At 38.6% G+C, this 14,633-nt stretch overlaps 1 protein-coding gene across 3 annotated transcripts in view; it reads left to right on the top strand.

Moving 5' to 3' along the window:
* Positions 1-13,840, top strand: part of LOC103279239 (gasdermin-A) — a 37,918-nt gene extending 24,078 nt beyond the window's left edge. For 2 of the 3 annotated variants that reach the window (XM_062983996.1, XM_008113344.3), the window contains exons 3-12: positions 1,619-1,802; positions 3,134-3,299; positions 3,408-3,501; positions 4,414-4,473; positions 6,397-6,447; positions 6,920-6,952; positions 8,128-8,273; positions 9,671-9,821; positions 10,221-10,294; positions 12,103-13,840. In XM_062983996.1, the coding sequence (XP_062840066.1) occupies positions 1,619-1,802; positions 3,134-3,299; positions 3,408-3,501; positions 4,414-4,473; positions 6,397-6,447; positions 6,920-6,952; positions 8,128-8,273; positions 9,671-9,821; positions 10,221-10,294; positions 12,103-12,333 (1,190 nt within the window). In that variant the 3' untranslated portion in view covers positions 12,334-13,840. The remainder of the gene's footprint in view (positions 1-1,618; positions 1,803-3,133; positions 3,300-3,407; positions 3,502-4,413; positions 4,474-6,396; positions 6,448-6,919; positions 6,953-8,127; positions 8,274-9,670; positions 9,822-10,220; positions 10,295-12,102) is intronic. The other variant, XM_062983997.1, reaches the window with a different exon arrangement.
* Positions 13,841-14,633: the final 793 nt, after the last annotated feature.

Genomic DNA, 14,633 nt, shown 5'->3' with positions numbered 1-14,633 from the left:
ATCAGGTCCTAGTTACATTACAATATGTTGATAATTATAACTGTTAGCTTAGCTTATACTTTTATGAGTTTTTGCAGTCTAACTATACCTCATGTATTTGTAATTTCTTCTTGTTTGGAATTTGTATGAGTTTGGATGTTGTTTCTCAGTTTTTTCCCCCTTGGAGCCCTTCTTCTTTTTTAAATGTTCTGGCTTCAAGTGACCTTTGTCCACTTCTTCATCGGTTCTGTCAGTTCCATCTTCCAATTCTGTTTTGGCTGAATGTCTCTTGGGTGAAGAACAAGTTAAATTGAACTTCCTAAGAAGCTTGTCTCCCTCTTGTGGGGTTCTCGCAGTAAGTTTTTTCCTCCCTTGTAGATAACAGTGGTTGCAGGGAAAGCCCAGGTGTACATAATCTTCTGAATCTGTCTGTGATGCCCTGAAGGAAAGCTCTGTCTTCTCTAGTCGATTTTGCCATGTACTGAAAAACTATCACATTGTTTCCGTTATATTTTAAGTCCTGCACTTTTCTCAGCGCTTTGTAGACCTTTAGGCAAAGGCTATTATCACTGTTCTTAGTCTTTGTTTTTTCTGGGTTTTATTTTATTTTATTTTATTTTTAGCATAGGAAGGTTTTCTATGTGCATGTTCTATATCCGCTTCTGTTGCTGGCACCTCCCATTGCAACCACCATTCACTTAAGGATTTGATCAAGTCTTTATCACTTAAGTACTCTGGGATGCCTAATAGACAGATGGCTCTGCATCTTTGGCAATTCAGATCTGCTACCGTCTGGTTCAAAAATTACACCTCTTGTTCCAGAAACTGGATTCCGGCTTGATTTCCCTTCTCTTTCTTGATGAATACCTCTATCTTTTCTCTAGTGTCTTTGACTTCAAGATCAAGGAGTTTTAAAGCCCTTGGATCATTTCCAGCATTTTATCCAGCTTGGAATCAGTGGAACTGAGGGTCTCTGAAGCCATTCTGAACTTCTCTCTTCCTTCCAAACTGTTTTCCTGTCCTCTCGAGTGCCAAATGATCTGTGTCCAAGGCAACACCTGACAGCTCCTGTCAGCAGTAGCTGCTTATCTCTGGAAGTTTTCAGAAGCGTACAGATAGCTTTTTATACTTTAGTTAATTCAGATTTGACAGAAATGTAAGCAACTTTGTTCTTTGGTCTTTTATCTATGCTTCGAGTCTATTTTCAACTCTTTCATCCTTGGGTACGTTATTTTTTCACATAATAGTCAGATCTACTTTGCTTTGAACATTTTCTCTCTAGTGAAGAAGTCCCAAAGTCTGGGAGCAGCCACCAAGAGGCCCTCTCCCTTGTTTTCACCAAATGAGTCCGAGAAGTTAGTGAAAGGTCTTTCCAAAAGATCTTGGAGCTCTAATACGCTCATAAAACCCATAGCGCCCAAAAGGGTCCTATCCCATGTCCCTACCAGCCATATTCACTCTAAACTTCTGTCCCCAGCATCTTCACAAATCCCTGGTGTGAGGCTGTTCATCTGACTTAGTAGATAGAGTCAGCCATTTTCCTACACTTTATTAGAAAAAGACCTCCTGACCTCACAGCTGTTTTCATTTATTCTAATGATTCTTTCAATCACATACTTTATCCCTTTTTAAATTCCAGATGTCAAAGATGGAGGCCAATTTGACATTGAGGATCGGGTAGATGGAACACTGCAAGGAGAATTTTCTGGACGCGATATAGCCCCCATAGAAGCAAAAACCAATTCTATTATAACCCATGTGATGTCTGTGAAGGTGAAAAAGATACAATTATGTCCTACCATCCTCAACTCTGTGAAAAAGGTGTAAGTATATTGATCTTTTGCACCTGGTTCAAACTCAGTAATGCATGATACCTTGTACTGCTGCATAACATATTTCTGCTCAGATATTATTTGATTCCAAAGTCGAGTAGAACTGATTTCCAATTCCAAAGGTTTTTTACCTAATTCTTTCTCATCTTAGTGTAAATGTATCTGAGAAAGTAACTTAAAAGCCCCACACAATAATGTAGAAGAAATCAAAAAATGTTTTTTTAAATAAAGCAAACAGAAATACAGTGGAACCTCTACTTACGAGCATCCCTACAAAGAGGGATTCATATTTACATACGAGCAGGGTTTTGATGCAGAGGGAGCGCTCATACAAGAGCACAAGGCTTCTAGGAAGCAGCCTCCATGCCTTGTATGTCTGTCTCGTGGTCTCATCCACTTTGGGATACCGCTGCCCGCTATCATATTGCCTACCTTGGAAGATTGCTGTCCGCTTTGAGGAACTTGCTTTTGTGTGGTTTTTATCCCAACTTCATGAAGAGGGAGAAAGAGCAAGAGAGGGAGGGTTCAACCATTTTAAAGTTGATCCTTCTTTGTTTCCTGTTGCATATGAATGTTCTAGTTGTGCCTTGCTCTCATACTGGCCAAAACACATTTTGTTGCCTCAGATGTGCTTCAACCATTTTAAAGTTGATTTTTTTTGTTTACTGTTCCATATCAATGTTCTGGTTTTGCCTTGCTCTTACACTGGCCAATGTACATTCTGTTGCCTCAAATGTGTTTCCTTGCCACAGTGGCTGGATGGAACCAAGCACTGCCTATCTTTGAGCATTTCCCCCTTATCAATTTTCATAATAGATAGTTTTGAATGTTATCTGACAATTTAAATTAAGGTTAGTGTTTCTAACATCTAAAATAAAAGTCTGTTCTGCTTGAGTGAATACTTTTATTGATGAGATTCGTGATGTGTATTTAAAAACACGTAACAAAAAAAATTGGAGGAGTTTTTGGGGGAACAAATTAATTGCATTTCAATTGGAAATTATCATTATTATAATTATTAACATAGCAAGATTGCACAAATTGAATATTAAAAGTGCATGATAAAGTGGTTGGAGATCTATCTATCTGTAATGTGCTAATTGAAATATAAATCTGAAAAAGCTATAGTAAAATAGTGTGGGTTTTTTTAATACTTTGATACTAGAATCCAAATCCTTGATGGCCAAGAATTCCATTCAGTAACACCAGGCAAATTGTGGAACTCTTGCCTTTAGCTTTTATATAACCATTGTTCTTGATGTTGTGATCTTGTGCTGTTGCTTATAATTTTGGATGATGGATGTCTGTGTTTTCTGCTTCAGAAAAATCAACATGGATCATGAGTTCATTAAACAATCAAAGAAGCATGACTACAACCTATACATTGTGACTGAAGCAATAGAGGCTGTGGAAGAAGCACACTTTGAGGAATCCAGTGAAATGGAAGGCAGCATCTTTTACGAAGCCTATGTCAAAATGGGGCTGAAGGTCAGAGCTGAACTGCTTGCCATTGTTCACAATTTTCAAGGAAATTAACAAAATGTCTCCTTTCACATTTCTTGTAGTTGATCCAGGGTGGATTTTTTTATCTTCTAGGGTTCCAGCAAGAGTAAGAAGGCAATTCATATCCCAAAATCTTGCATTCTGGCATTTAGGGCCAAGAAATTACAAGTAGCAAAGGAATCATTAGGTAATAGATATGTTTATTTACAAACTGATCCTTAACAGAAGAATCTCTTTTCTTTTATGTTAATCCTGAGTTTGACCAGAACTTGGAATTAATTCATTGCAAATAACTTTGGAGGGGACATGAGGGCACAACGGTGTTTTTTTTGTTTTGTTTTTTGACAAATGCTTATCCTTTCTATGTGACAAGAAACATTTGGTTCATTTCAATGCTCATTGGGTGGGGGGGGGGGTGGCAAACACTGCTGCTTACTTGCATATATGAGAAAGTTAGCAAAGCATTGCTGTAGGAATGCTCAAAAACAAGACTCTCATGGGGGTCCCAGGACAGTCAGGAACATCGTTAGATGTCACTTAATTAGGAAATCAAGGGGAGGTATAAAAATTCAGCAGGTCCTTGAAATTGAAGGGTAGTTTGCAATAGGAAATGATTTCCCAAAATGAAAAAGAGAGATATAATAAGGTGCCTTTAGGTATGATGTATGAGTAGGAGTGAGAATGTGAAGGACCAATTCATATACCCTTTCTCAAGCCACCTGTTTTTACTTTCTGATCTGGAGGAATCCCTTACTCTCTGACAATATTGCTGATTTTTCACCCAAGAGCTTGTAATTTGTCACAAAACAGGCTTGTAGAGCCATTGACATCCATTGCCCTGTACCAATAAAGCAATAAAATGGTCATACTAAAATACCTAATCATGCTGTCTACACAGAAGTAAATCCAATTGATTTCAATTGTACTTGCTTCTGGTCCCACATAAGAGCTTAATAGATTTAAACCTATTTTTGGATGTTACTCCTGCCCTGGTGTCATTTTCAAATTAAGAAGGCTATTAGCAATGTATGTACTCAAATGTTCATTTTCAAAACTCATATTAATTACAGTTATGAAAATTGTTTTTGGTTTTTCTCAGGTATTTCCTACTATTCAGATGAAAAATCAGGAACTTGGTTTTCTTCGGGTATCAAAACAGGTAAGCAAAATATAGAAAATTGATTTAATATTCAATATTTTATTTCTCAATATCATTCACACATTAATAGAAGTGGTTTTACAGTGCCAGCATTCTTCCAGAAACACATCAGAGAGACAAATGTCATGTTTTATCTGATTCCTTAAACCAGTATTGTAGATTTTTGCCCCAGACAAAAGGCATTTCAAAATTTAAAACAATTTAATGAAATGAGAAGGTGGGAAGGCCATATAAATGGTAGTCCCATTTGTCATTTTAGTCTGAAATGAAAGTAGTTGAAGCCAATTTCCATAGGAGTTCATATTTAAAGATGTTTTTAAGATGTTTTTAAATTGTTGATTTTAGCCGGTTCTTGTAAGCCGCCCCGAGCCCTAGGGGAGTGGCAGCATATAAGTTTGAAAAATAAAGAAATAAATAAATATGTGGTATCTTAAAGCTAATTTGATCTGGACCTAGTTAATGAAAAATAGAAGCCACCATTTAAAATTACACCTGGAAACATATTGGTAGCTAATTGAAGTCTTTAACACATAAGAACAACATGATGACTTGGGATAGCTTTCATCAATATTATCACTGCTGGATTCTAAACCAGTTGATACTTCTCACACACTCTTTTTAGTCAAGATCCACAGCTACCTGATATCCTTATCAGTAGCACTATATTCCATTTTAACTACCTGAAACTGAGTACATGGAATGTGGACCAATGGTAGAGGACGGCTCCATCAATATCAATGACACTGGTCACTCAACAAAGTGACCAGCTTTAAATATCTCAGCTCAAAGATCACCTCCACCGGCAATGCACTGTCGGATGCTCATGAACGTGTAAATGCCACATGGATGAAGTGGAACAACAGGTGTAATGTGTGATAAGAAGATCCCAATCCACCTAGAATCGAAAATCTACATGACAGTGGTGATACCAGTCACTCTTTATGTCATTGAGTGCTGGCCAACCACTAAGCACACTGTGGAAATGTGGATGTTCAGGTGGTCAATGGGTGTTACTGTGAAGGATAGGATTCCAAACAATACAGTGCACTCCATCTTCAGAGTTGCTCCAATTGCCAAGAAGATGAAGGAATCCCGTCTGAGATGGTTTGGACATGTGCAACAAAGTGATGAGGGTTCAGTGGCTAAAACCGCACTGAATATGGAAGTTGCAGTTGCCAAGCCACGCGACAGACCTAAAACTTGTTGTCTTGATTGTTTGAAATGCAACATGGCTGAAGTAAGACCATGAGAGACGCGACCGATAGGACCATGAAGCAAGCACACAGACCCAGCAAATGTGTGGGACAAATGCTAGAAAGAAGATTCTATTTTAACTAGCAGGGAATTCTGGAATGTGCAGTTTATAAAGAGGAGCTGTGAAATCTTATCCAGGGAGTTCTTGCGCCTCACTAAACTATGAAACTCAGCATCCTAACAAGGCAATTAAAAGTAGAATACAGCACTAGAGCAGTCCAATGAGATAAAGGAATAACTTAGATGTCACCACAACATAGATAATGATAGAACAGTCAAATTCCTTTCTGTAGGAAACCTCTCTGTGGGAGGTGCTTACAAGATACATCAGATGACTCTCCTTGCCTTTTGTCTAATGGGAATGTGTGAATGAAACCCCTCCAGACAGGTCTAAGCGAAGCATACTCACATGCCCAGTGAGGAGGGAGCAGAAACAACAAGGGACCCTGCTGCAAATTATCTTAAGGGGACAGGGCTTCCTGTTTTGTTGGGCTTAGAGGGAAAGCTGCGGGATGGGACTCTGCCAGGCTGTCAATATGGTGGCTCCCACAGGAGACAACCCGGTTGCCACGGTGGTGAACAGAAGTAGGGGTCTATCCATTTTTCCCTCTCCCTCTCCCCAAAACTTCATCACATCAACACAACTCACTGCTCTCCTTTTCTCTCTAGCTACAAGTTCTGTGGTCTGTGATGGCAAAATTTACAACTCTGTTCCCCAAGGTAAATGATGGGAGGGAGAGAAGGGGTGTGAGTGCATAGATATGCTGGGGGAGATTTTCACCTCACATTATGTGTTCAGTTGGGGAGGTGACCCACAACACTCATGGTGCCATGGCATTTACAGAGCAGTTCTTATGCTGGGGAAGGAAATAAAGCTCAGGCGTGGTAGTATAATACAGCCTCCATAGCCATTTAAGATGAAAATTGGATGGTTTTTTTTTAAAAAAAAAAAGTAGCAAATAACCCATTGTACTGCACACTAAGCAATTTGGGAGGGGTCCATGGGTGCTTTGGACATTTTTTTTTTGTACTCCAAAAGTGCACAGCTAAAAATATCATTTCAGCAATACTGCACTAGAAGGTCTTTGGGCTCCACCAAAATTCGGTAGGATCTATTCACACTCTGTTTTAATGCCAATCACATGAATTATATGCCTGACTGTTTTTCTTATTATGCTTGTTTTTTCCATAGTAAGAATAAAACCAGAGCCAGAAACTTGCACATGTAAGTAGAGTTCATGTTTCAGAAGTCAAAGTTTAATGCAAGCTCTGAAATGAATCAATTGAAGACCACTGTTTTAACTGAGTTCATTGTTTGGCTTGTAACTGAACATATCAACACATGGCGATAACATTTCAAGAAATATGGGGATTTTGAAATAATACATATTTCTGTAGGGTGAGATTTTTAAAAATGCTCAGGGGAAAGGAAAGGCATACATTTTGCTATCATTTCTGTGAATGATCTTCTAGTTTGATACTCAAAGGCAGAAAATAATTTACTATCCCTAACAAGTGGCATCAAATCATTGTATTGATAGTCATGTGCCAAGAAGTGGTGGGGATGTGATTTAAAACATTTTGAAACATCCATGGGCTTCAAAATGAATACATTAAGAATTTGTGCCATTCACTTTGCCCATTTCTGTCAAGGTCAGTGGTTCCCAACCTTTTTTTGACCAGGTCCCACTTGACCAGGAACCATTTTGACCAGGGACCAATCTCCAACATTAGTACCAAAAGGGTTACAAATCAGTTTTTGGTCAACTTCAGATTCGGTTTGGTTATCTGGGGTGCTGATGCAGAAAATTGCATTGGATAGACCACATCAGCTCTAGTTTCTGATACAGAACATATGTCATCCATTAGTCACCATCTGTTCGCCCACAGAAGACCATATTTAATAATCTGGAGCTCTGGAGAAAGGAGTGGAAATAAAATAAAATAAGAGGAAGGAGGTTAGCGGACCGGATTTTTGTTCTCATGGGCCACTGCTGAGCCACAGCTCATAGGTTGGGAACCACTGATCAAGGTGAATGATGTCAGTCAAACACAGGATACTGAGAGAGCTATCTGTGGCCGCAATAGCCTCTGAAGATGCCCTGTTGGACACTCCTATGATCTTCTAAATCAAATATTAACCTATTTCAATACAAGAAATAACTCTGTCCTATTTTAAAAGATCTGGAATTTAATTTTACCAGTAAGACAACTCTTTGTGCTTGTGCTCTGTGCTGAGAACATTTTATGCTGGGTTCGCGTGGTGAAATAAATACAGTATTTTCAATAGCATGAAATAATACCAGTAATATCAGATATTTAGCTCTGGGGTACATTTTCCTTAAATGGGTTTATAGCATCTGATCCTGAGCTTTCTATTCCTTTTATCTGTGACTACAGTGAGCAGTAAGGAAAACATGTGGATGGAGGTTCAAGTGGAATGTGAACAGTTCTCATTCTTATCTGCAAAGTTGCGTGGTTTGTTTCTATCTGGCTTTGTGGCTGTAATGAGGAACAAGGATCTTCTACAAAAGCTAGCATTCCAGGTAAGGAAAATCTCATGGTGCGTTAGACCCTTCCTTTGGGCCTAAGGGTTTCCTTATCATTTGTTTCCAGCACATTGACCCTCCCTTCACAAATCCTTTGCCATATTTCTTTCTGGGTCTCTCCCATTAGTGTCTTCCCAGCTTAATGTTATACTTAGAAAAAAATCAAGATTGATATCCACTTCTCATTGTCAAACTTGAGCATTATTACTTGTTACACAGCCCAGATTACAAAACTATTATTCTCCAGTCAGTTCAGGCAGTTCCGATGTTATGAACAAGATAGGTTCTATAGGTTTGAATTTGTATGTAAGCTGAAACAGATACATTTTTAAAGTGTTGCTCCAAAACAGGGAAGGGTTAAGAACCCTGTGGATTTTGTTTTGCTGTTTCTGCTCCTATTCAGAAGATTTCACTTCATTTTCTGACCCTGTGATAATTGCATTTTGAGAAATGTGGCTTGTTGTGAAAACCAGGATTGGTGATAAAGCTTCAGTGGAGACACCTTTTCTCCATGATAACTCTTCCAGGAGTGAATTTCTCTTCCTAGAGGTAGATTTTTCTCACTCCCTATATCTTCCCTGTCCTTAACTATGAGCATTTCAGGACGAAAAAATTAACTTGTAACACCCCCCCCCCCCACACACACACACACAAAAACAATTTTTGCCTAAAATTGAACAATTTCATTTTGAAACCATTGTGCTTTTAACACAAAATGCTTTGCATTAAGGTAATGGTGTTTTTCTCCATGCAAAGTCCAGTAAATATAATTTTGGTAAAAAATAAAATAAAATCATCATATATAAAGAATAATTGCAAAAATTAGTATTACTGTTTCTATCACAGTCTTTTTTTTTAAAAAAAAAAATGCTGCCTTTCCCCTAAACCTGGGACTAAGGGTTAACATTATAATTTTATTAAAATGCAAGTATTAAAAACAATTTGAAACATGTCATGAAAAAGAATAAAAGAGCAGTGGAGAGAAAACATTTGTAACTGTTTTGTTCTTGCATTGGAGGATGAAATATGTGCAGATTTTCTTCTCTGCACCATAGCAGCCATTGCTGCTCTTTTACAGAATAGTATTCCATGGAAGCCCCTTTATACATCCTTCAAGGGAATCTTATTGGCAGGAATGTTTATGCGATTATCCGATTTATAATCTTTTTGGCAGGAAACTTAAAACTAGCCAGTGGCTGTCTATTTCATATTTCAGCAGTCCTCTCACATGAGGAACGATTTAAAGAACAGAACCAAACCAAATTCATCTTCAATATCACTCCCACTCCTCTATGCTCTTCATTCCAATATCATCGCATAGTGACCCATGCTTTCATTTGTGTGCCACTAAATCCCTGCATTTAGTCCATGTAATTTTTTCTTTATACTATTAGCTGGAGGAGGCGCTTCAAGTCTCTGGCCAATGCAAATTGAAGGCAGACGAGCCAGAATTGCAAAATCTGGTGGAGAATCTACAAGATTGCAGTGGAGTCATCATCACTGAACTTGCAGAGGCAGTTGTCTATTTTCTTGAAGCCTTAGATGGTAAGTTGTACAGATTGTACAGTTGTACAGATGATGATCTTGCAGATAAGTCCTGAATTTCAAATCTCAAACTGCTTGAAATTTCCCACTGCCCTCTTGGAGGTCATCTAGATCTGTTTAATGATAAAGCATGCAAGTAACCCAGGGCACATTCTCCTAGAGTTTCTCACAGATTTGCCCAATCACTGCCAGTTACTATTGTGAGAGGTCAACAAGTCAGTGAAAAAGAACACTGGATAATGCCTTCGCTTTGTTTGCATGTCTCAGCATGCTAGAGCAAACTATGACTCTTTCTGCACTTATAGCTAATAAGAATAATCTCGCCAGCTTCCTGCTTCAGCCATTCTGTGCTAGTATGGAACCCTTCCCTTCCATTGATTGTTTTGCTCTCTTTCTCAGAACTGCAAGAACAACAATTGATGCTCTTGGAAGAATCTGTGGGGAAAAATATTGTGTCCATGCAGCTGGAACTGGTAAGTGAGGACGCTAATCAAACCATCCCTATATGTTTGCCAGACATGTTCCATGGGATGCAGCCATGCTGATTAAAGTGGAATTATGGTGCTATAACTGTGTGATGCGAAAGAGCATCCGTTCATATGAGCCTTCTGTATATACCTGTGCCTTGGTCTATGAATGTAATAAAGTTTCATATACCTGTGCCTTTCTAAAATATAATATGGTTGCTAGAAGGGCTGTGCACAGATCCATTTTTCAAAAGAGCTGTTTCAGCTCTTGCAGTTGGCCATAACGACATGGGCACTGCTTCCTTTTTTCCATGCCGCAATAGATCACATGGCTTTACGCCCATATTTAAATTTCTTTTCCTGTCCACCAACATTCCATTTTCCATTTTTGAGTTGGGAGTATAGTAACCACTTTGGGAGATGGTGATCGTGGCCAGTCCAGGGGAGTTGATGGCAGAGGGACATCGCTTCAGTACTAGTGGTCTTTGCTTCTTCCAGCATGCTGACATTTGTCTGCCTGTCTTCCCAAGAGATTTGCAGGATTTTTCAGAAGCAACACTGATGAAATCGTTCCAAGGGTTGAGTGTGATGTCTGTAGACAGTCCATATTTTGCTGGCGTATAACAGGATTGGGAGAACAGCTTTATAAACAAGCACCTTGGTATCCCTACAGATGTCCAGATCCTCAAACACTTTCTGATTCATTTGGAAGAATGCTGTACTCACAGAGCTCAGCCTGTGTTGTATTTCAGTGTCAATGTTGACTTTTGTGGTAGCAGAAACAGTCAAAAAATTTCTAACACTACACCATTAAGCTGTATTTCTGGCATTGCAGAGATCGGCTGGCGACTGCTGGAAGAGAACTTTTGTTTTCTCGATATTCAATGGGAGTCCGAGCTTCTCGTATGCTTCTGCAAAGGTGTTTAGAGTGGTTTGTAGGGCTTCTCCCGAATGTGCACAGAATACCGTAATCCAGGCCTAGTTGAAGGATATTAGAGAAAACTACCCCAGAAAAACGTTTTCTTAACTCTGACGCCTTAACCCAGGTCTAGTTGAAGAATATTAGGGGAAACAACCCAGATGCTTTGATTCTCTCATATTTTTCTGGTGGCTTCTGTGTCTGAGCCTCCCCGCATCCAGTTTATATATAATTACACACACACACACACATATATATAGGTGTTGTAGCCATGGTGTGGGTGCTGCTAGGTGAAGTGTCCAGGCTTTCAGGTGAGCAAAAGCCAGAGGGAGAGGGAGAGGTACTACTGAATCTTAATCAGATCGTCCTACAAGACACCTTTTTGGTGTTTTTTTTCTAGAAACTTTAAGAATGTCCTAAAAGTCAGGGCATGACTGAAACATTTTGAAACTTGGGGGGGGGGCAGGGCTGGTAGTAGTAAACATGTCCTCCAAGTGTAGCCGTTTTCATCCCTATAGCCGTAAAAATGACAGAAAGGAAGTTTTTCCCATTGCCACCAAAGGGCTGGATTTTCCCGCTGAGAAAATTGATTTTTTGGCTGCCAGATCGAAAAACAGCTCCCAAAAAACGGAATGGGGGGGGGGGGGGGCAGCAGCACCAAAATCAGGACACCAAAACAGTACGTTTACATGAATTGCACACCCCTAGTTGCTAGCTTCTCAGCAAGAGTAATATCTTGGCACTGGCAGAGCTAACTATGGAAAAGAGGTTCCATATTCAGATTGTGATACATGGCAGTATGCTATAATTTTTCCAGAGAATAACAATGGTGTTTTTTAAACAATGAATACTTTGACTTGTGTGCTTTGATTTTGCTTCTTTTATGTTTTCAAAGGTTGAGAACATTTTAGGCAATATTCTAAGCAACGACAAAATGAAATTTACTGCAGATGCCCAGCTCTTACCTAAAGAGGAGATGATTATAACAGGAGCAATGATTGAAATGAGTGGAGTGACCATTCAGAAAAATGAAGCTCATCTTACTGGAACAGGAGAGCCTGAAGCTTTGGTGCCATTGTATGTGGTTCTTTATGTGCTCAATCTTCTAACTCAGAAGACAACTTAATTAATCATGATGCATGATTAAATTGTACACATTTATCTGGGAAAGTCCAATTTTTTCCAAGCTTGAAAAAAATTCTTTTGGGCTGCAACTCCCACAAAACATAGGTTTGGCAAACTGCAGTTCAGAAAAGTAACCTTTTTCAATCCTTCTTCAGTGGGGCTTAGTTTTGAACAAAACACGGATAGGGTTGTATTGTCCTGCATACAGGTACAGTAGAGTCTCACTTATCCAACACTCGCTTATCCAACATTCTGGATTATCCAACGCATTTTTGTAGTCAATGTTTTCAATACATTGTGATATTTTGGTGCTAAATTCGTAAATACAGTAATTACTACATAGTATTACTGCATATTGAACTACTTTTTCTGTCAAATTTGTTGTATAACATGAAGTTTTGGTGCTTAATTTCTAAAATCATAACCTAATTTGATATTTAATAGGCTTCTCCTTAATCTCTCCTTATTATCCAACATATTCGCTTATCTAACATTCTGCCGGCCCGTTTATATTGGATAAGTGAGACTCTACTATATATACAGCCTTACTCTCTAACCCTCTTTGCACTTTTTAGCCTTCTTTTCAGACATATTTCAGGCCTTCTAAAATTCTCTATGTTTATGGTTTTCCAAATTGATGTATAGGTTGATTATCCCATTATCCAAAAAATTCAAAATTGTCTGCTTTGGTCTCTGTGATAGTTACATATTTGCTTCCTATTGTTTGCCTACTTTGTTTCAAGCACAAAATATTAAAGTACAGTAGAGTCTCACTTATCCAACACTCGCTTATCCAACGTTCTGGATTATCCAACACATTTTTGTAGTCAGTGTTTTCAATATATCGTGATCTTTTGGTGCTAAATTCGTAAATACAGTAATTACTACATAGCATTAATGTGTAATGAACTACTTTTTCTGTCAAATTTGTTGTATAACATGATGTTTTGGTGCTTAATTTGTAAATTCATAACCTATTTTGATGTTTAATAGGCTTTTTCTTAATCTCTCCTTATTATCCAACATATTCGCTTATCCAACATTCTGCTGGCCCGTTTATGTTGGATAAGTGAGACTCTACTGTAGTGTATAAAATTATCTTCAGGCTATATGTATAAGATGATCATAAAACATAATATCTTATATGCTTGTTTAGACCCATCTCCAATATTTGTTGTTATGATACATATATCCTGCAATTGGTAGTCCAGAATCTGGAAAAAAATCCAAAATATTTATCTTAGCACCTTGAATAAGGTATATTCAACCTGAATCTATATCTCACACGTCACAATCATATCAATCACTTCCAATGGATTTGACACTAAGACAATGTATAAAGGAACTGTAATACTAGAATTAATATGGTCATTTGATAAATTAACTTATATCTCATAGTCTCATCTAACAATTCTGCTGAGCTTTCTGATTCCAGTACCCTGCATTTCCCATTTGTTGAATTTGTTTTATTATTATTTTTCTATTAAATGCATGAATATCCTGTGTCACATACTTGTTTAGCATTTATCTAAAACTTTGAAGATGTTTTGCGGTTTTCATTTTACAAGGTTTTTAGCCTTCCCTTCCAAAGGGTGCTGGTTCCTTGTCAAACTACAACTCCCAGTGTTCCATAGTTTTGAGCCACAGCAGTTCAATTGTGTGTTATGTTTTTTCTTTTTACATGTGTGCTGCTTTGAGTCCCAATCCGGGATAAAAGTGGGATGGAAATAAATAATAACAACAGAGTTGGGAGAACAACAGATTTATAAACAAGCACCTTGGTCTCCCTACGAATGCCCCGATCCTCAAACACTCTCTGCTTCATTCAGAAAAATGCTGCACTCGCAGAACTCAGGCATTGTTGTATTTGAGTGTCGATGTTGCCAAGGTAGCGGAAATGGTCAACATTTTCTAATGTTACGCCATTAAGCCCTAGACTGTTTGGGTCAGACTACTTATGCCATTAAGCCCAGGCTTTGAAGCTGCAAGGCTATTCAATGCTAATCAGGCTGGCCAATTGCAACATTCACACTTGCCTCAAACAGTAAAGAGTTTAATGTGTTGTCGAAGGCTTTCATGGCCGGGATCACAGAGTTGTTGTATGTTTTCCGGGCTGTATGGCCATGTTGTAGAAGTATTCTCTCCTGACGTTTCGCCCACATCTATGGCACGCATCCTCAGAGGTTGTGGGCGAAACGTTAGGAGAGAATACTTCTACAACATGGCCATACAGCCCGGAAAACATACAACAACCCAGTAAAGAGTTTTTTCTTCCCACCGTGGATATATAAACTCCTCTTG

Source organism: Anolis carolinensis, chromosome 6 (assembly GCF_035594765.1).
Source record: "Anolis carolinensis isolate JA03-04 chromosome 6, rAnoCar3.1.pri, whole genome shotgun sequence".
Lineage (NCBI taxonomy): Eukaryota > Metazoa > Chordata > Lepidosauria > Squamata > Dactyloidae > Anolis > Anolis carolinensis.
This window is presented reverse-complemented; position numbering and strand designations above follow the sequence as displayed.